Source organism: Exserohilum turcica (assembly GCF_000359705.1).
Source record: "Exserohilum turcica Et28A unplaced genomic scaffold SETTUscaffold_15, whole genome shotgun sequence".
Taxonomy (NCBI): domain Eukaryota; kingdom Fungi; phylum Ascomycota; class Dothideomycetes; order Pleosporales; family Pleosporaceae; genus Exserohilum; species Exserohilum turcicum.
The window spans coordinates 573,876-593,902 of NW_007359970.1; the positions used below are offsets into that span (position 1 = coordinate 573,876).

Consider the following 20,027-nt stretch of genomic DNA (forward strand, 5'->3'; position numbering starts at 1 on the left):
GGCGTAGTGCACTGGCCTCAGCGCAGACGAAAAAAAAAAGACCAAGGCCATGTGCATGGGAAAGAATCCTAGTGGTTCCCCCACAAGGCTTAGTTAGTCGAGTGCAGGAATGGGGGGAGGGTCCGTTGTGAACGCGTGGTAGGAGCCATCCTGTGCCTTTTTTTTTCTGTCCGTGCGATGCACTTGTCCCGGTGAGGAGCATGGAGGGATCGAGGTCAACCGGTCGTCGTGGGTTGGGCGTGGGTGTGTGTGTGTGGGGGGGGAAAGGGTTTGGCATGTGAAAGTCTGGAGTAAGGTGTACACGCACAGCTAGGGGTATAGGTACATGCAGCCAACCGCGCTGGAACCCGTGCCCGTGGCGCCTGATGGTCAGCTAGCTCAAAGGCCCTCCGAGACGGGGCGAGGCTTCTTGGGGTGTTTGCGGCGGATGAGGCGCGTGGAAATGTGTGTCGTCGAGGGTATTTTGGACGAACGGATGCTGCTATTGGGTGCAGGTGAAGGCGCACATGAAAGGGCTGACTGGGGCCGAGGCGCGGGCTGTTATCGGATTATCGGATAGCTGGTTGATGCATCATGTGCGATGATGACGACGATGGCGCTGATGCTCCCGGTGAGACTAAGACTGTATATACGCTCATGCTCATGCTCATGCTCACGCCGTGATATGCTGTATGCTGGTGGTATGTAGCATGTAGTATGGGCTGGGTAGCCGAATCGGGTGGGATGCGCGAGGCCCTCAACAAAGGGCTGGGCGGAGCTCGGTAGTGCCGCGGGCCAATCACAGGCCGTTGGGAAGCGGTGCCTGGCGCGCTAAGCCAGACCCTGCAGAGGCTGGAAGGGGGACTTCGGGGCGAGGGGAGGGCCCCCCCTGGTCATTTGGATTCCGATTTTTTGCGATGGCCCAGCTGGAACGACGGCCGTCCTTTTCTTTGCGAAGCCATTGCGGGCCTCGCGCTGCTGCGCTGTCGCTCACACCCACTCGGTACGTGGCAGCAGGCCATGCACATGCTATGTACAGGGCAGAAAAGGGTGGCGGCACGCGGGCTGAGGGCGTGGGCGTGGGTGTGGTGAGCCACCCCCCCAGCTACACCCAAGAAGGGAGGATTTACGAGTCCTTGTAGCAAGCACCAGCACCAGCGCGACAGCAGGCGGCACAGGGACGGTGGGCCGTCGGTGGGCTCAAACTGGCGGTCTGCCCGCGCTGTTCTTGGGCCTAGCGAGACGCCAAGCGGGCACATTCAAGCCGTGCTGGTGCCATCTGCTCGCGACTTCGCCTGCCTGTGTCCAGTGCGGTGGCAACCCGCCCGCCCATTCAATGGATTGCCATGGTCGTCGTGCCCGGTGGAGCTTCTTGCATTCAACGCTGTTGCTATTAGTCAAGCCTGGCTCTCTGATGCTGCCCCATGCATGAGCCAGGCGAAACGGCCTCGCTGCCACTGCCATTGCCTCCAACGCCCGCCGCCCCCCCTGGCCTGTTGGCTTGGGCCATGCCCACCCCGGTAGAAGTGGCTACAAATTCCATCGACACCGCCTTGGGACCACGCTTGCTCGCTTTAAATTCTCCCTCTGCCCTACTCTGCCCTCCCCCTCCCCTCCCTCAATCCCTCGCTCTCGTTTGCTTCTTGAGCCATTGAGCCGCCTGCACTTCTCAGTGCTGTTGCCCAACAACCTGCAGCCCGCGTCCCAACAGTTTGTAGCTCGTGCTGCTGCTGCTGCTGCAACTGCTGCTGCAACTTCTCAGGGCTTTTACCCCCCCACCTACCCGCCCTCCTCTCCCTACCACCCACCCACGCCTCCCTGCCCTCGCACGCAGCCATGGCAACGACAACTGCCCGCTCGCAGAAGCCTGCGACAAAGAGGAACATCACGGCCGACTCGGCGGCCAACTCGGTGTCAGCCTCGCCCTTCGACACCCCGGTAGCCTCGGCCTCCAACACTTCGCTGTCCTCGCTGGACGAGCAGCCCCAAAAGTCCAAGAAGCCCCACGGCAAGCTTCTCGACACGTACGGCAACGAATTCGAGATCCCCGACTACACCATCAAGGAGCTGCGCGATGCCATCCCCAAGCACTGCTTTGAGCGTTCGGCCATCCGTGGTCTGGGCTACGTTGCCCGCGATCTGGCCTCGCTTGCTGCCACCTTTTACATCTTCCACAACTACGTGACGCCCGAGACAGTCCCCTCCATGGCCCTGCGCTCGGTGCTGTGGGCCGGATACACTGTCCTGCAGGGTCTCTTCGGCACGGGCCTCTGGGTCCTTGCCCATGAGTGCGGTCACCAGGCCTTCTCGCCCTCCAAGACGCTCAACGACACGGTCGGCTGGTTCTGCCACTCGCTCTTCCTCGTTCCATACTTTTCGTGGAAGATTTCGCACGGCAAGCACCACAAGGCCACCGGTCACATGGAGCGTGACATGGTCTTCGTCCCCAAGACGCGCGAGATCTACGCTTCCCGCGTCGGCAAGATGGTCCACGAGATCAGCGAGCTGACCGAGGAGACGCCCGTCTACACGCTGCTCCACTCGATTGGCCAGCAGCTGGCTGGCTGGCCCATGTACCTCTTCACCAACGTCACCGGCCACAACTTCCACGAGCGCCAGATCGAGGGCAAGGGCAAGGGCAAGAAGAACGGCTTCTTCGGCGGCGTCAACCACTTCATGCCCTCCAGCCCCCTGTACGAGAAGCGTGATGAGCACCTGATCCTGCTCAGCGACCTCGGCATCGGCCTCGTCATTGCTGGTCTGGTCTGGGTCGGCAAGAACTTTGGCTTCAACAACCTGCTCGTCTGGTACCTGATCCCCTACCTCTGGGTCAACCACTGGCTTGTCATGATCACCTTCTTGCAGCACACCGACCCTACTCTGCCCCACTACGACGCCGAGACATGGACCTACACGCGCGGTGCCGCTGCTACCATTGACCGTGAGTTTGGCTTCATCGGACGCCAGCTCCTCCACGGCATTGTCGAGACGCACGTCCTCCACCACTACATCTCGACCATCCCCTTCTACCACGCCGACGAAGCCACCGAGGCCATCAAGCCCATCATGGGCAGGCACTACCGCTCCGACACCAAGGATGGCCCCATTGGCTTCATCAAGGCTCTGTGGAAGAGCGCCCGCTGGTGCCAGTGGGTTGAGCCAAGCGTCGGTGCCGAGGGCGAAGGCAAGGGCGTCTTGTTCTTCCGCAACCACAACGGTCTTGGTGTGCCACCTCAGAAGCTGGAGCCTTCTTCGTCGACCAAGGGCGCAAAGATGGAGGTTGGCCCGGAGAGCGACAATGAGTAGGCGATGATAATGATTGGCATGGTTTGGACGTGGGCTCCTTTGCTGTCCACGGCACGGCGTTGTGGAGTAACCCTCACGAGGCCGCGCATCTCTTTTTCCTTCTTCTTCTTCTTCTTCTTCTTCTTCTTCTTCTTCTTCTTCACGTCTAGTATTAGACCTTAGACGGCCTGCTTGGCGTAGAGTGCCATGTGTCGACCTGTGCAAAAGACGCAAAGTTTGTACATTGTGCAGAGTAGACGCTCAAGATATAAGACATTGTTTAGTTCAATCCATGAGTGCTCAAGTGTGAATGTGAATACTGAGAACGTGATGACGCCGGTGAGACGTTGCTTGGGTTCCCCGCATCCGCAGTCAGGTGGTGTGAACGTGACCTTGACAGCTACGTGCGCAATTGGTCCGCCGGGTAGGTATCGCAAGAGCATGTCGACATGTCCTGGCAGTTGAGATGAAGTAGCAGCTCAAGCATGGTCGTGACATGCTGCTGCCATCCAAGTCCAAGCAGCCACTGCACCCTCCACACCACAGGGGCCAAAGTCAAAAAGTACAAGTATGTAGCGACGTTGGTAAGGAACGAGATATCATCAGAAACCCTCATCTGCTCCAGCTACCTCGCACGGTGAGTCGTGCTCTAGGACGCGTAATAGAGGATAGCCCGGTAGAAGTGCCCGACTTTCCTACAATAAAATGCGCCCGGAAAATGAGTTGGAGAAGGAAAGGAGGACGGGCGGCGGCCGACGAGAATTTTGTGGCAGGGCGCAGGCGGCGCTTTGACCAATCACGGGCGGATTATTCAAGCGCCAAGGAACACCCTCCCATCATGAACGTCAGTTGGAGCTACGCTGCAACCAGACCAACCGCCATCGCTCAGAGCCTCACAATGCTGCGGCAACACATGCTCCGGTCGCTGAAGAGGCCTGCCCACCGTGCAGCCCTCAATGGCTGCCGGGCCTTTACTGCCTCGGCCCGCCGGCCAGCAGACATTGAGCTCACCATTGGTTTGTGTGCCCTCTCTCAATTGCGGGCGGCGGCGGGATGCTAACGGGCGAGACAGATGGCAAGAAAGTATCAGTTGAAGGTACAAAGACAAGCCAGATTTCCGCGTGTCGCAAAGCCACGGTTCTAACGCTTTGTGAACAGCCGGTTCGGCCCTCATCCAAGCCTGCGAAAAGGCCGGAGTTACCATTCCGAGATACTGCTACCACGAGAAGCTGATGATTGCCGGAAGCTGTCGTATGTGCTTGGTCGAGGTTGAGCGCGCTCCCAAACCCGTTGCTTCCTGCGCGTGGCCCGTACAGCCTGGCATGGTGGTCAAGACGGACTCGCCTCTTGTCCACAAGGCGCGAGAGGGCGTCATGGAGTTTCTGCTAGCCAACCACCCGCTCGACTGCCCCATTTGCGACCAGGGAGGCGAGTGCGATCTGCAGGACCAGTCAATGAGGTACGGCGCTGACCGAGGCCGCTTCCACGAGCTCGAGGGCAAGCGTGCGGTTGAAGATAAGAACGTGGGGCCGCTGGTAAAGGTAAAGCAACCGTCACTTGCAGGGCTAAGGCCGTACTCATGTGCAGCGTAGACGTCGATGAACCGCTGCATTCACTGCACGCGCTGCGTTCGTTTCTCCAACGACATTGCTGGTGCACCCGAATTCGGTTCCTTTGGCCGTGGCAACTCGCTGGAAATCGGCACCTACCTCGAGACGGCCCTCGACACCGAACTGTCCGGAAACGTCATCGATCTCTGCCCCGTTGGTGCGCTCACCTCCAAGCCCTACGCATTCAAGGCTCGTCCGTGGGAACTGTACAAGACGGAGACAATCGATGTCCTTGACGGCTTAGGCTCAAACATCCGCGTTGATTCGCGCGGCCTCCAGGTCATGAGGGTTCTCCCCCGCCTCAACGACGATGTCAACGAGGAGTGGATCAACGACAAGACGCGTTTCGCCTGCGACGCCCTCAGCACCCAGCGTCTCGTGAACCCACTTGTCCGTGTCAACGACCAGTTCCAGCCCGCAAGCTGGGAGCAGGCTCTGGTGGAGATTGGCAATGCATACAAGAAGGTCGCCCCCAAGGGCAACGAGTTCAAGGTTATTGCTGGCCACCTCGTCGAGACCGAGGCTCTGGTCGCCATGAAGGATCTCGCCAACAGGCTTGGATCGGACAACCTGGCGCTTGACCAGCCCGGTGGCAGCGAGCCCATTGCCCACGGAATCGACGTCAGGTCAAACTACGCTTTCAACTCCAAGGTTTACGGTGTTGAGGAGGCTGATGTCATTCTTCTCGTTGGCTCCAACCCCCGATGGGAAGCTGCCGTTTTGAACGCGCGCATCCGAAAGCAGTGGTTGAGGACCGACTTGGAGATTGGCTTCGTTGGCGAGGACTTTGAGAGCACTTTTGAGTACGAGAAGCTCGGAAGCAATGCCCACGATCTCAAGAGTGCGCTTTCTGGCGCGTTTGGCAAGAAGCTGGCTGGCGCAAAGAGGCCCATGATCATCGTGGGCAGCGGCGTCACTGAGCACGCCGACGCAAAGGCCATCTACGAGCAGGTTGGCTCTTTCGTTGAGCAGAACAAGGCCAGCTTCCAGAACGAGGAGTGGAACGGTTTCAACGTTCTGCAGCGAACTGCTTCCCGCACTGGTGCCTACGAGGTTGGCTTCACCGTTCCCTCTGCTGAGGTTGCCCAGACAAAGCCCAAGTTCGTGTGGCTTCTTGGGGCCGATGAGGTCACCGAAGCCGACATTCCCAAGGATGCCTTTGTTGTCTACCAGGGCCACCACGGCGACCGGGGCGCACAATACGCCGATATTGTCCTGCCTGGTGCCGCATACACTGAAAAGTCAGTCACATATGTCAACACCGAGGGCCGTGTACAAATGACACGCGCTGCTGTTGGCCTTCCCGGTGCCTCGAGGGAGGACTGGAAGATTGTGCGCGCAGCATCAGAGTACCTCGGTGCGGAGCTACCCTATGACGACGTTGAAGCACTGCGAGACCGCATGGAGGAAATATCGCCTGCTCTCAGGAGATATGACCTGGTCGAGCCTGCGTCGCTACCCAGCCTGAGCCAGGTGCAGCTGGTTGAGCAGAACAAGGGTGCCCAAGCAACCGGTCAGGCGCTCAAGAACCCTATCGAGAACTTCTTCTTCACAGACGCCATATCGAGAAAGTAAGTGGCCTAACCCTGAAACGCCTCAGTCGCATAATACTGACAGATCGACAGCTCACCGACTATGGCCCGCTGCTCAGCCGCCAAGGCCCAGAAGAACCCCCAGACAAACTTCATGGCGCCCGGTGAGCCGTTCCCTCAGGTTGGCTACGGCCCCCAGGTATCCGCCGCAGCAAACGTCTAGTGGGCAGTCTTTTGTATTTCTGGGAATCGTAGAACAAGGAAACTCGATTGTAAATAGCATTTTGAAGGGTCGAGCACGTGATGTCCAAGACGTTAGGGTGTTTGATGTGAATTACCTGCGCTACTGGCGTCTCGTTCAGTGATCATCTGCCTGATTCGACCCAGGTTGAGGTATTTAACTATGCCTGCCTTGTCGGGTGGCTCAGACATGCCGTCGGCCAAGCCACTAGCCTGCTGTGACCCACGCGTACATGTCTTTTGACCACTTCAAGACGTCCGTATCCCCCACATGCTCGCACTTATATATGCTTTGCGGGCGGCTCCTACGCATTAACCTTTGTTCTCTCTTGTCAGGCTTCCCTCTTACAACTGTTGCTGCGGTTGGGCGCTCCAGACCGCCAGATTACCGCGTCCCGGCGCTAGGACCGTCTTACGGATCGTCAGAACTTTGATAGAGCATCCGCGTACTCTGCGCCACACAGCAAGAACACAAAAGAGGCGCCACGGTCTCTATCGTCGTGCGACAGACTGGCGGTGGAGCACGAGAGGGGAGGAGAGGGCGGCCAAGCTTCGCCATCAAGCTTTGCCGAGAGATTGGCAGTGCAAGAGCCGACATAGCCGTTATCAAGGGTCCGAGGGTCCTGTCACCGCAGCAGCCATGCCTACGCTCGAGGTCAACAACTTCAATATTGTCTGCGCAACGCTGGGCGGCTTCATCACGCTTTTCGGCCTGGTCAGCTATTTGATGAAGGAGAAATTTTACCTTAGTGAAGCATGTGAGTCCAGGTCCCCAGCACTAGCCCAATGGTCAATGACTCAGTGGCACAATGTCGTCACAAGCTCGGTGCATATACTTATCCATTCCGCTCTTAGTAATTTCTCTTATTGCCGGCCTCGTCTTCTCGCCACATGGCACCAATTGGATCAGACCAGACGACTATGCATTCAATAGTCCGCAGAATTTGGATACCATTACCCTCTACTTTACCCGCCTGGTCCTGGGTGTTCAGCTTGTACTGGCAGGTGTGCAGTTGCCTTCAAAGTACATGAAGACAGAATGGAAGAGTTTGTCCCTGCTGCTCGGCCCCTGCATGACCATCATGTGGCTCGTAACCAGTTTGCTCGTCTTTGCCATGGTTCCGCACATTAGCTTTTTGCAGGCGCTGGCTGTAGGTGCTTGTGTCACGCCCACGGACCCTGTGCTTTCCAACTCGATTGTCAAGGGCAAGTTCGCCGATGCAAATATTCCCAAGGAGCTCCAAAAGATTATTGTTGCGGAATCGGGAGCTAATGATGGTCTGGGCTACCCATTCCTCTTCCTCCCGCTGTATCTTATCCAGCACATTGGCCATGGCGGTCAGGGCTCGGATAATAGCACTAGAGTTGCCATGGGCCTCTGGTTTGGCGAGACCTGGGGTTATACTATTATTCTGAGTGTGGCATATGGCGCGGCAGTAGGATGGGTTGCAAAGGAATTCTTGCACTGGGCCGAGGAGAGAAAGTATGTTGACCGTGAAAGCTTCTTGGTGTTTGCCATTACCCTAGCTGTAAGTCCCCACGACCTATTTTCAAGGAAGAATACTAATACATTCTCATAGCTCTTCATTGTCGGCACGGTAGGAATGATTGGCAGCGACGACGTGCTTGCGTGCTTCATTGCCGGCAACGTCTTCACCTGGGACGACTGGTTCCGCCTCGAGACCATGGACGACTCTTTTCAGCCCACCATCGATATGCTTCTCAACGTCTCGATTTTCATCTGGCTCGGCGCCACGTGCCCCTGGAGCCTTTTCGCCAACTCGCCCGTCATTCCCCTCTACCGCCTTGTTCTTCTAGGAATTCTCGTCTTGTTGCTACGCCGCTTGCCCATCATCTACGCTTTGCACAAGCAGATTCACCAAATCGAGCAACGACGACAGGCGTTGTTTGTGGGCTTCTTTGGTCCCATTGGTATTAGCGCCATGTTTTATCTCTTTGTCAGTCTCGAGTTTCTCGAAAACATCAAGGTAGACGGCGAGACCAGGGAAGACGCTGCGTATCTGATGCAGGTTATGAAGGTAGTCATCTGGTTTTTGGTCATTTGCTCAGTTGTAAGTTTTTTGTTGAATTCTTCCTGCTCACTGATACGAGGTCTAACCACTGAACAATAGATTGTCCATGGTCTTTCCATCCCCATGGGAAAACTGGGCTTCCACATTCCACGCACCCTCAGCACCGCCCTGTCCTTTGGCCGCACCACGTCCTCCGTCCCCAACGATTCGCAGCCTGCCTTCCACGTCCCAGACTACGGCACCACCACCAACGCCGATCCTCGTCTCTCACGTGGCCCGGGCTTTTCCCGCAGCACCGGCGACTCGCTGCCCACGCGTGTCGTTAGAATCGGAAGAAGCCTTATCAGAAGCGCGACCACCACGCCGACGGCATCGAGGGCACCCAGTCTATGTAGACCTGACGCCAGAGTTCCCATGCCTATGAACGATGTTACTGCCACCACAGCAAACAACAACAGGCAGGATGCAGATGGCGCTGCCAAATCGAAAGAGAATGATGATAATGGCGCTGAGGAACGCGTTATTCCTGGTAGAACGATTAGATTCCATGACGAGCAGCCGACGCAACCGCAGCCTGAGACTGCGGTCAAGGTGGATGATAAAGAAGAAGAGGAATGAGTGTGGAATCGTTTCAGATGGTGGATTTATGTGTGTTTTTACTTCTGTCTAGACGCTGTATCTGCATGATACATAGGATTGGCGTATGTAGGGTCTGCTTTTGATTTTGAGTTTTCTTGTTTACGAGCTGTTGTATACCACGATATCCACATGGATGGATACACGCAAAGCATGACGATGATTACCACGAACGAATTCAACTCCAAAACATTTAAACATACTGAAAATTCATGGCCTCTCCCCCCCAAAACAAAACACAAGACAAGACAAGACAGATTTCACACCGCACCCACACTCCCCTTCTCGCCCTTCTCCCTCGCCGCAATCTCCTCGACACTAAGCACAGTGCCCTGCCTCGCACTGCACTCCAGCTCCTCTCTCCTAACCGCACACTTTGCACTATACGTCGCGCGATCCCGCCTACATGCGGTATCCCAGAAGATATTTTCGCCCCAGCACCCCACGCCCACGAGGTCCACGACCAGCACACTCAGTACCAAGCCCGTTGTACTGGCGACCAGCGCTAAACTATGCATGCGCGCAAGCGGCAGGACTGCAATGACAATGGCTACGGCGCAGCGATACACCAGCCGCATGTTCTTGCGCAGCCGCTGGTGCGCTATCTTGCGGTGCACGTGCGTTTTCGCCAGCGCAGAGAGACACAGCAGGGCGATGCCGAGGCTGCAGGTGTAGAACCACTGCAGCGCGAGCGGGACGTGCGCTTCGGATTTCGCGACGAAGCTTGGGTGCAGCGAGAGCAGCGGTGTGTTGGGTGCGTCGTGGGCGCGCACCAGGATGGCGAGCGAGGACGCCGAGAGCACGAAGGACATGGTGAAGGGGACGTGGAGGGTTAGCCAGGCCATTGCTGTTGTTGTTGTAGTACTTATTAGTATTTTTTCTTTTTCTTTTCTTCTTCTTCTTCTTCTTATTTTAATCCCCCTTTTCTGGGGGCATTCATTCTTGCTGGGAGAGTGCTGGGTTATCTTGCTGTTTTTTTTGTTTTTTTTTGTTTTTTTTACGATGAATGGATTGTAATGGCAAATATGGTGCTTGAACAGGAATAAAGAGAAAGAGAGAGAGAGAGAGAGAGAGAGAGAACGCACCAGAAACAACATGCCGTCTAATAGCATGGGTATGCAGATTAAACGAGTCGATTTCAAAGTACAGCCAGTTGAACACAAAAGCCTGCATGAGGCCCAGGACAGCTTTCCCGAAAAACGCATTTATCCCCATGGCCACGTTGCTCTGGTACAGCAGACCGAGGACACAGGAGCCAAAGACGAGGGTGACAAAGGCGTTTGTGCGCTCGATTCTGTGCTCGATGTTTGTGCCGGGGAAGAATTCGAGGCTGCTCTTGATGCGCTGCGGGAGGTGTTTGCGCAGGGGCGAGTGGTTGTGCTGGAGGAGCAGCATGGCGAATTGACCGAATAGGTCGAGCACCAGGGCGACCCAGATGAGGCCTTGTTTGGCGGGCTCGTCGACATGTATACTGCCGACCCAGAGGGCAAACGGGACCAGTGGAATCACGCTGTATCCAATCATGCTGCCGCGGATCATGGGGATCGTCCACGCGTACCAGCACAGGCTGAGCGACATGAAGAGCCGGGCGGCCAGGTAGAAGGCCACGAGCGGCGTGTACGTGTGCTCAAAAGCCGACGCCATGTTTGTGGTGAAGCCCAGCAGGCACGTCAGGATGAAGAGGACCGAGCAGCGCCGCAGCACGTCGTCCGAGTCGAACCACGAGATGAGGACGCCAATGTCGGACCAGAACTTCCAGCCCATGATGAAGGTAATCGCGAAGCGCAGCAGCGACTCGCCCGAGGGGTGCTCGGCCGCCGAGTCGCCTGTGATGGCGATGATGCCCACGTAGAAGAGGTCAATGAACAGCTCGTACGACGCCACTTCCTGTGCTTCTTTGGCGCGCCACAGCAGGCCCTTGTGAAAGTACTGCCGCACAATCGGGCGCTGGTAGAAGCGCATGGTTTCGCCCTTTTTGCGCTCTGCACGCCACACATCCTTGTCGAACAGCTCGCTGCCCGACGAATGCACAGAGTCGGCACCGCTCCCGGCATCGTCCTTGGTCCGCAGATGCGCAGAGTACCCGTACTTGGAGAAGCTGGCGTCGAGCTGCACCGCATGCTCACTGACCATGTGCAGCTCCGTGGAGAGAGCATCGAGTTCGCGGATCACTCGCTCGAATTCCTGGGCTAGGTCGCCGTATTGCTCCTGCAGTTGCTTGTGCCGGTCTTCATGGTGGGCGTGGGTGTGGCGGAGTGCCTCGATCTGTGCCGGCCTTGTGTAAACACGTCGTATACATGTGCTCGCTTGCTCCCGGCGGAGAAACACTCACATGTTCAGGCGACCCATGTACAACCAGTTCAAACCCCTCTTTTTCGTTTGCAGTGCTCAGTTTCCGCCTCATGCTGTTGGCCTCGTCTGGCGAACTCGCAATGTGTACTTTCCGTCCATCTGACCGCAGGAATTGCCTCAGTCTCTTTCCTGTGTGGTGGCCTAGATGCGGATAGTGATGGTGCTGGTGTGCTGTAGTGTTGCTTCCTGGTGTGTGGGTGTTTGGAACCAGGGTATGTGGAGTCTCCGTCATTGTTCTACCTACAATTGTGACAGTAGTGTTGACCAAGAGGAACTATGCTGTCGCTGAACGGCATTCTCAGTCCAACCCAGCCCATTTAGGCGTTTTACTACTGAGGTGCAAGAATGGTGGCTTGCCCCTATCGATGGTGGCGTGTATGTGATTGGTTGGGTGTATGGTCAAGAAGGTGAATAAGCCGGCGCTAGGTATAGGTAAGCTGCGGGGCCAAAAGAATCCCATGCTTATTCGCTTGTAAAGATGGGAGATAGTGCTATGGAAGAGTGCATCAGTGTTGATATGCAAGTCGAGTCCACGAAACGAGTGGCACTATCGACGTGGGCACCATGCATAGGTCTCACCGAGCGTGTAGTACACACGAAGACTGGATCTACTCTGCACATGTCTGTCGTGTAGATCTTTGTGCTCAAAGAGGATATTGCTAAAGTCGCCGACGCGGTACAGTGGCAGCGCCCAGACTTGGCAGTCGTTAAAACAAAGATGGGTAGTCATGGCGCGTCCGGCATGCATCGTTTGGGAACAGGGTATATTATCTGTCCAGACTTCTGTGTACCCCAGCACACTGTCTCCGAGGAGCTCAGCACGTGGCTGCAGGCAGAGCCATGTGCTCGAAGCACCTGTAATCTATCGTTTCTTGGCTTGTCCAGCAGAGCTCTGTGTAGTTGCGCTTGCGCTTCCCGAGTCCGTCTTGCCAGCCATCCACGAGGCCAGGTCGAAGTTCTGTAGCTGCTGGGCGGTGTTGGTAGTGCCGGAGCCCAAGACGCCGTTCTTCTGCATTTCCTCGAATTCCTCCTTCATCTCCGGGTCCACTAAGCATGTGTCAGTAACCGCGTCTACCCGCTCAGTGCTCCTGCCACTTACTGTTCTCCATGAGTTTAGGCATGCCGAATATGAGACCCATGGACACAACAGCCATGATGATCATGGGGTTCTTCAGGAACGACAGTGGCGAGACTGTTCGCATATTAGTGACTCCATTCGTGAACTCGTTCTTGGTGCGTATAGGCAAGACTTACAGCCCTGTCTTTCCTGGTAAAAGTATTTGGGGCCCACTGGTCGGGCCTCAATCACAAGCCCGTTTCCACCTTCTCCCCGAATCTCTCCCTTGTTGTCCCATTCGTTGCCCAGGAAGGTTTGCCAGGCCTTGATGACCTCCTTCATCTCTCCGCTGCCCTCTACTGCCTCCTCCAATGCGACATCAATCCTCAGCGGCTCAAAAGCATAATCGCGGCAGTGGATCGTAGCAAGGTAGCTCCCTACGCTAATGTTGTTGAAATTGAATGTGTTGGAGCGCGTGAGGTAAGCATCGAGGGGCGGACCCGAAGACTGTAGGGTTGCGTGCGTCGTAGAGGGCAGGGTGGCGGGGTTTACCAGGGCCGTGTTGGGGATTTGGAGGAGCAGGCGGGCGGCACTGGTGAGCGTCGCAAAGGATGCGAGGGCGGCGAAGGAGGTTTTCATGGTGCTGTGAGTTATGGGGCCGCAGAGTTGATGATGTAGCTTTCGTCAAGTCGTCAATGGATATCGCGGCTCAACGCACGGGCCTCCACTCATGCATGCGAAGCGTCTTGGATCTTGGAAGCACTTGAACGCTGTTTTCCTATTCGGGAATAGTGTGGTTTGCTCTCTTAGTGTTCATATGCCCTTGAAGGTTAAACAAATCATGGTTTTCACGAAGCATTGCCAGTATGGATAAGCGATCGCGTCAGATCAGCTACTGCGTAACTGGAGTACTATGTATGCCATTTGCGGTTACCTGTAAGAATTCAATCTAGCCGTCTCTACAGAAAATATGCCAGATCTATCAACATTCTAGATTGTATTCACAATTCGTCGCTTTCTGACCAGCATCCAACTTTTGACTGTACCACCAAGGATTGCTTTATGCAAAAACAAGTCTCGCTATATGTAATGATGCCTGCAAATGCCGAAATTTACGTTTAATCAAAACACCCTCATCAGACATAATGACTATCAACAGTCCCTCGTATAGTCCGAATACTGCCGCCATTTTTCTCCATACTTGAATACATAGATTGGCACGACTGACAGTACCAAGCTCAGCGCACCCAAGCAGGTGAAGCCTAGCCCGTAGCCCAGGTGCTCAGTCAGCGGACTGGTTGTCAACGGCAGGAATGTGCCCATGAGGCATCTAGTAACAATGACGCCAGTCAGTGCCGAGGCGGAGTACATGCCAAACGCATCAACCACATAGTTGGATAGCGGTATAACCGTGAGTAGCAGAGTGCTGCCCATGAATACGACGGATAAGAGAAGTAGCAGTACAGGAAGCCGGTATTCGGCAATCCAACCGTAGGCCGTAACTGCAAAAGGTAGCATGATTGCGCCAAACATGGAAAGAGGCAGGCGATATTCTGGTTTCCCGTTTTGGCTATCAGGGCCGCGGAGCTTCACGTAGATTCGGTCGAGCGCAAAGTTGCAGATGAAAACACTGCAGAAGGATCCGATGCCTGATTATACGTCAGCTTGTATAATGAAACAACAAAAAAGATGTTACGTACTGAAAGATATAAAGGCAGACCCCGTCTTTGCAAGTTTGAAGCCGTACCTCTCCATGAGGATGTCTGGCAGCGATATGCTCAAGACATAGAAGAAGCTGAAAGCGACCGAAGCGAACAACGAGAGGAGCAGAAGAACACTGGATCCAAAGAGTACTGCAAAAGGGCGAGTCATCGAGTGCCATAGTTTCACAGCATTCTCGTGCCTGTCCTGGGGTTCGGTAGTCTTGTCGGCTCCACGACCGAGCCTCGCTTCTCTCTTTCGCAGAATAGCCAGCTTGTATGTCTCTCTGAAGTAAACGAGGAAGAGGAATTCACACAGGATGGCCAGTCCGACAGCAATGACCAAAATACGGCGCCACCCCATTGTCTGCGCAATCACACCAGAGATGGCGGGTCCGACGGCCCCTCCGATGAGTGGTGCAAGCATGATGAGAGACATGGGCGAGCCGCGTTGGTCGTTTTCGAATATGTCGCCAATGATGGCGGGGTTGAGAACATTCGAAGCAACACAGAGACCCGTGAGCATCCTAGCAGCGATGAAGATTGTGCTATTTGGGCTGAAGATTGCTATGAAGCTGGCAGCAATGAATCCGATATTGCAAACGTGGAACACAGGAGAGCGTCCGACGAGTTCAGACAAGGGTGCGATTAGCAAAGGTCCAGCAGCTTCTCCGAGTTCCCAGATGGTGACGAGTAGTGCACTGTTGGCCGAACTGGTGTGTCTCCCGTCCAGGTCTTCAACGATTGTGGTGGCCAAAGGCACGACGCCAATGCATGTAAACGTGCTGCGAGAAGCAGTCAGCTTGGATTGCTTCGCTGAAAATTTTGTCTTGCTAATGTTGGCCTACTCACACTGTGAAGGCCATGAAGGCCAGTAGCATGACGTTGCCCCATTTATAACCCCAAGACCAATTCCGGGGATCTTCAGGGTCCAGAGGCTCAAAATCAAGAGCGTCGTCTCCCTCATTTACGCCATGGTCGTCCTGCTGGGTGCTGTCGTAATCATGCGAGATGATGCGGAGCAGAGGCTGCTCTTCGTCGGTGATGACCATTGGAATTGATTTGCAGAAACACGCTGCAGAACCAATGCAAAGAAGGAGGCTTTGGGGTCTGACAGCTTTTCACCCTCCGACTTATCATAAGCGGAGTCAGGCGGCGGCATGTGACAAATCACGCCTTAGGGTGTACTTTGGCGATTATGGGGTCTATTCTTGGCACGGCCGAACCGTGCTGAACGGAGCAGTTTGCGCCTTTTGAGCCGCCAAACTCCGCCCCGTCGCCTCCATTGGCACGAGTGGGCCAAACAGGGGTGACTCGATTGGGCTCATATATTACTGGATTAATTTCTGGCCACGGTCTAGTTGCATAACCGCCACAGATCCACAGCCCGTCTTATGCGCATTTCTACACCAACTCCCACAATTTAATGTCTTCTTTCGGATTATGCAGCAACAACCTGTACTTTGTCCAACAACACCTCGTCAGACATGCGAGATCCATCCGTAACTGAACTCGTCCATGTAGTACAGATGTCCACCTTGATCTGGTCTACTGTGGTCGTAAACCTTGTCTCGACATAGTCATATGTAGGCACGCCATTGTCTGCTTTAATAGGGCAAAGTCTGCCTCTCGATGCGTCCGAGTCGCAAATACTGTTCTGAAGAATAGCACGGCCGTTGTTGATAGCTACTGCTACCGTCACAGCCTCCTGGTAAGGGGAGGCTGTGTTTGCGTGCGAGATGCGGCCAATGTAGGCAGAGAACTTGTAGGAGCCCCTTGGTTTGGAGACGGTTTGGCTGACGCAGTAGCCACGAAGCGAGGCGGTATTCGGGCCTGACGTTGAGATTGTGTAGGCAGATGAGCCTTCGAAAGCGTAGTCGGTGGCAGAAATGGAACCCGTCAGATAGCCCTGCGGAAAGCCAGCTCGAGAACTGCCTGTCCAAGCACCCGAAGCTTCAAATCCACCATTTACGAGGACATTGTCACCCAAAGCTCGGGGAGCCGGGCTAGAGAGGACATGGCCGGGAGATGGAAGCACTGCCGCGTTTGCAAAGGCAGTGAGCACTGAAAGACTGGCGACGAAGTTGTAGGAGTTTGAAACATGCATCTTAAGTAGTGATGTAAAGATGCCGGTGCTCAATAGATGTCATGGCGGCCTTTCCAGAGACAAGCAGGCTGGCTTTAAATACATGGCATGGATACCTTTGCCATGACTTCATCTCGATATCGCGCGTTCCAAGAGATTCGGGGTTTCATCTGTCAATAGTCTTCGCTTGCATGCGAGTCTATTGACAGAGGGCCTGACTCGTCTACAGCCAGCTTCGAACATTTACTGTGGCTGACATAGTGTGAACCGGTACCAAATCGCGAAGCGAGGGGGCGTTGGACAGCGTATTCTGCATAGAGATCTAACGCTTAGTATCGATATGCCCCGCTACTGGTTGGTTATTTGATCGATTGCGGCCCAGCTTCAGCCGGCGAGTAGTGAAGCCATGTGGGGGTACGAGGCGCCATGGTGGTATTGAGGTAAGCAGCGAAACTCATTCGATAGCGGAGTAGCATACGGATGTCACATGGGCGGGCCAAGGCTTGGACTGCGCCAGGCACAGGGCGGGATGGTGTGTGTGAGAGCTTGTCTTGTTGAGTGCGGTGGGGGGAACGCTTGTTCAAAGCGCGCTAGGCACATCACTTTACGCGCTCGCGTCTACCGGACGGGCGCGTTGCACTCTGAACAGCAACCCGTGTCTCTCTAGCACAATGTCTTCGGTCCAGCCATTGCGTGCTCGACAAGCCCGTATGTATCTTCTCACGTCACTACAGCCCTGCATTTGTTGATTAGCCCCGCAGATGCTCCTGGCGCAACTTACCTCGCATACACGCCCAACGGGAAGAAACTCGTCACTGCCGGCGTCGACAATTACTGCCGTGTCTTTAGCACCGGATCCGACGATGAGCCGGTCACTGTCGATGAATGCCAGGAGAACAACACCGCCGTCGTCGCTGGCGTACGTGGGCTTCCAGAGTCGAGTGTCCATCAAGAGACTAATCCTCCGCACAGAATGGCTTCTTTATTACAGGTTCCGAGGACGGAACAGTGAGCCGATTCTCGCTCGACAATGGCAAGTTTGAAGAGATACTTGTCAGAACCACACTGCCGGTGCGAGATGTAGCCATGAGCCCAGATGGCAATTGGATTGCTGTTGCCAGCGAGTACGTCCAGTGCCCTCAATACTTCAGTACGTGATGCTAACATGGCTAGTGAGCTCGTTGTCAACCTTGTAAGCGTAAAGAACAAGTCCATGCGAACCCTCCGCGACCAGCCTCGTGCTGTGAAGCACGTATCTTTCGACAAGACCGGAACTCAGCTCGCCGTATCCTGCACCGATGGCCAGGTCTACATGTACAACCTAGATGGAGAGCAGCCTGAAATGGTCAAGAGGATAGAGGGCATGATCAAGAGCATGGAGACAGAGTCAGAGTCCAGTTCGAGAGTGCTGTGGCATCCTGACGGACGGGCATTTGCCACGCCAACTGCCATGCGCCAGATGCAGGTCATGTCAACCAGTGACTGGGAGCGGCAGCGAGTTTTCAAGACAGGCCACGCTGCAGACATTACCGCTGCGGCGTGGTCGCCCAACGGCGCTTTGTTAGCAACAACATCGGGCGATCTCAGCCTATGCCTCTGGGACACCAAGACTCAAAAGCTGCTCAAGAAGTTTGACCATGTCAAGGCGACCATCCTGGCCATGGCATGGCATCCAACCGAAAACATACTCTCCTACACCAACAATGAGGGCGAACTCTTTATCCACACGGACATCGTCCCGGAAGAACACCTCCCCTTACTCCAGAAGCCCACTGTTTCAGCACCCTTTTTCCACGACCCATCAGAAGGCCGAGCAGGTGTTCCTCAACCAGCCAAGCTTACCGCGGGCAATGTCCAGACGCTTCCTGGACGCCCCCGGCCAAGAAGCGGGACACCAGATTCGCTCGAGGATATTCTAGGCCCTGAGTTCCAAGACGACGAAGCCCAGGAAGATGGCGATGAGGAAATGAACGACTTTGTTGTAGACGACGACGGCGCAGGCTATGCACCCGCCATGAATGCAGCCAAGAAGCGCACAAACGGACACCTTGCGAACGGCGTCGAACCAGCGTCCAAACGGCGCGCATACAGCTCTGCTCTCTTTCGTCCCCAAGTCCACGAGCCTTTCCAGCCAGGCAGCACCCCCTGGCGAGGCAATCGCCGATTACTATGCTGCTCGTTGACTGGATACGTCGAGACAGTCGAACAAGAGGGCAAGCATCACACAGTCAGCGTGAAATTCTACGACGAGCACACGTTCCGCAACTTCCACTTCACCGACATCTTTCTGTACGACAAAGCGAGCCTCAACGAAAAAGGAACGCTATTTGCATGCCAGCCCAACAGCACGGGCGAGGGGAACCAAGCCATGATTTACTACCGACCGCACGAGACATGGACAACGCGCACAGAATGGCGCACCAACCTGCCGACAGGGGAATCCGTGACTGCAATCGCACTCTCAGATTCGTACGTGTGCGTCACCACATCCGCAAACTACGTCCGCATCTACTCGCTCTTCGGCCTGCCCATTCGCGTGTACCGCCAAAAGAGCTCGCCGGCAGTAACATGTGCCGCGTGGCGCGACTACATCCTCACCATAGGCAACGGGCCGCTGCAAAACGACCTGAGCACACAGCTCCTCTACACAATCGAAAACATCAAACACGACATTGTATACCAGGACTCTGATATCCTGGCCCTGCCCCCCGGCACCACACTGACGTCTGTCTTCTTCTCCGCAGAAGGCGATCCCTACATCTACGATTCCGACGGCGTCCTCCTGACGCTGCTGGGATGGCGCAACACAGGACAGGCCCGCTGGGTGCCCATGCTGGACACGAAGCTGCTCTCGCGCCTTGCCGCCGGGAAAAAAGAAGAGTCATACTGGCCCGTGGGCGTGGCGTCCGCACCCGCGGCAGACAGCACCGCCGGCAGCGCGCGCTTCCACTGCATGATAATCAAGGGCCGAGAGCAGTATCCCAGTGCGCCCGTCCCGCACCTGTCGGAATTCGCCTTTGAGATCCCGCTCGCGAGTGCGATTGACAAGCGTAGGGGTGCGAAGAAGAGGAGGGGAGACGATGTGGACGAGGAGGAGGATGACGAGGATGAGGATGAAGCGGCGAAACCTCAGACTAATGAGGATAAGCAGCTGGAGCATGAACAGGCTTTTATCCTTTCTTCGACGTTGCACTCGCAGTTGGCGTCGACGCTGCTTCATACGCGGCCGACGTCTTCGCAAAAGGCGGCGCTGGGAGCGCTCGAGGTGGCGATTGATCGCGCCCTCTTGCAGTTGCTTGGCTTGGAGTGTCTGGCGGGCGAGGATCATGGCATGAAGGCGCTGGAAATCGTGAGCTTGATGCGCGATGCCAATGGCAAGATGCTCGATCTAGCGGGCAAGGTTGCTTCGCGATATGGACGCGAGGTGCTGGGCGAGAAGATTAGGGAGCTGGCAGAGAGAAAGGCACTGGCTAGGGACGACGACGAGGATGAGCTGTAGATGACATGTCAATATCAT

The 20,027-nt window shown here is 55.5% G+C and overlaps 8 protein-coding genes across 8 annotated transcripts; 4 read left to right on the plus strand and 4 right to left on the minus strand.

Annotated features, from left to right (window-relative positions):
- The first annotated feature begins 1,605 nt into the window (after window positions 1-1,605).
- Window positions 1,606-3,563, plus strand: SETTUDRAFT_168388 (uncharacterized protein). Its single transcript, XM_008025725.1, has one exon. The coding sequence runs from the start codon at window positions 1,816-1,818 to the stop codon at window positions 3,283-3,285; it is 1,470 nt and encodes a 489-aa protein (XP_008023916.1). The 5' UTR covers window positions 1,606-1,815; the 3' UTR covers window positions 3,286-3,563.
- A 578-nt stretch (window positions 3,564-4,141) lies between these two features.
- On the plus strand, window positions 4,142-6,745 carry SETTUDRAFT_168389 (uncharacterized protein). The gene is made up of 5 exons (XM_008025726.1): window positions 4,142-4,280; window positions 4,337-4,360; window positions 4,423-4,805; window positions 4,857-6,445; window positions 6,500-6,745. The coding sequence occupies exons 1-5, from the start codon at window positions 4,163-4,165 to the stop codon at window positions 6,627-6,629; spliced, it is 2,244 nt and encodes a 747-aa protein (XP_008023917.1). The 5' UTR covers window positions 4,142-4,162; the 3' UTR covers window positions 6,630-6,745.
- A 261-nt stretch (window positions 6,746-7,006) lies between these two features.
- SETTUDRAFT_129402 (uncharacterized protein) lies at window positions 7,007-9,478 on the plus strand. The gene is made up of 4 exons (XM_008025727.1): window positions 7,007-7,404; window positions 7,502-8,175; window positions 8,227-8,718; window positions 8,779-9,478. The coding sequence occupies exons 1-4, from the start codon at window positions 7,287-7,289 to the stop codon at window positions 9,295-9,297; spliced, it is 1,803 nt and encodes a 600-aa protein (XP_008023918.1). The 5' UTR covers window positions 7,007-7,286; the 3' UTR covers window positions 9,298-9,478.
- A 97-nt stretch (window positions 9,479-9,575) lies between these two features.
- Window positions 9,576-11,984, minus strand: SETTUDRAFT_160398 (uncharacterized protein; the record flags this gene model as incomplete). Its single annotated transcript, XM_008025728.1, has 4 exons — window positions 9,576-10,162; window positions 10,401-11,580; window positions 11,648-11,808; window positions 11,912-11,984. 4 exons carry the CDS (start codon window positions 11,982-11,984, stop codon window positions 9,576-9,578), a joined length of 2,001 nt encoding a protein of 666 aa, XP_008023919.1.
- A 437-nt stretch (window positions 11,985-12,421) lies between these two features.
- Window positions 12,422-13,363, minus strand: SETTUDRAFT_46745 (uncharacterized protein; the record flags this gene model as incomplete). The annotated part of the gene is made up of 3 exons (XM_008025586.1): window positions 12,422-12,714; window positions 12,767-12,859; window positions 12,922-13,363. 3 exons carry the CDS (start codon window positions 13,361-13,363, stop codon window positions 12,530-12,532), a joined length of 720 nt encoding a protein of 239 aa, XP_008023777.1. The 3' UTR covers window positions 12,422-12,529.
- A 349-nt stretch (window positions 13,364-13,712) lies between these two features.
- Window positions 13,713-15,476, minus strand: SETTUDRAFT_129413 (uncharacterized protein; the record flags this gene model as incomplete). Its single annotated transcript, XM_008025729.1, has 3 exons — window positions 13,713-14,373; window positions 14,425-15,209; window positions 15,277-15,476. The coding sequence occupies 3 exons, from the start codon at window positions 15,474-15,476 to the stop codon at window positions 13,877-13,879; spliced, it is 1,482 nt and encodes a 493-aa protein (XP_008023920.1). The 3' UTR covers window positions 13,713-13,876.
- A 141-nt stretch (window positions 15,477-15,617) lies between these two features.
- SETTUDRAFT_168393 (uncharacterized protein) lies at window positions 15,618-16,653 on the minus strand. The gene has a single exon (XM_008025730.1). The coding sequence runs from the start codon at window positions 16,529-16,531 to the stop codon at window positions 15,866-15,868; it is 666 nt and encodes a 221-aa protein (XP_008023921.1). The 5' UTR covers window positions 16,532-16,653; the 3' UTR covers window positions 15,618-15,865.
- A 528-nt stretch (window positions 16,654-17,181) lies between these two features.
- SETTUDRAFT_160402 (uncharacterized protein) lies at window positions 17,182-20,009 on the plus strand (the record flags this gene model as incomplete). The annotated part of the gene is made up of 4 exons (XM_008025731.1): window positions 17,182-17,218; window positions 17,272-17,429; window positions 17,483-17,634; window positions 17,684-20,009. 4 exons carry the CDS (start codon window positions 17,182-17,184, stop codon window positions 20,007-20,009), a joined length of 2,673 nt encoding a protein of 890 aa, XP_008023922.1.
- Window positions 20,010-20,027: the final 18 nt, after the last annotated feature.

Excerpts from the sequence above, each read along its gene's own strand:
- SETTUDRAFT_168388 (XM_008025725.1), top strand. The coding sequence starts at position 1,816 with ATGGCAACGACAACTGCCCGCTCGCAGAAGCCTGCGACAAAGAGGAAC.
- SETTUDRAFT_168389 (XM_008025726.1), top strand. The coding sequence starts at position 4,163 with ATGCTGCGGCAACACATGCTCCGGTCGCTGAAGAGGCCTGCCCACCGT. Across the intron at positions 4,281-4,336 it reads AGACATTGAGCTCACCATTG|ATGGCAAGAAAGTATCAGTT; the intron begins GTTTGTGTGCCC and ends CGGGCGAGACAG. Across the intron at positions 6,446-6,499 it reads ACAGACGCCATATCGAGAAA|CTCACCGACTATGGCCCGCT; the intron begins GTAAGTGGCCTA and ends ACAGATCGACAG.
- SETTUDRAFT_129402 (XM_008025727.1), top strand. The coding sequence starts at position 7,287 with ATGCCTACGCTCGAGGTCAACAACTTCAATATTGTCTGCGCAACGCTG. Across the intron at positions 7,405-7,501 it reads ATTTTACCTTAGTGAAGCAT|TAATTTCTCTTATTGCCGGC; the intron begins GTGAGTCCAGGT and ends TTCCGCTCTTAG. Across the intron at positions 8,176-8,226 it reads TGTTTGCCATTACCCTAGCT|CTCTTCATTGTCGGCACGGT; the intron begins GTAAGTCCCCAC and ends ACATTCTCATAG.
- SETTUDRAFT_168393 (XM_008025730.1), bottom strand. The coding sequence starts at position 16,531 with ATGCATGTTTCAAACTCCTACAACTTCGTCGCCAGTCTTTCAGTGCTC.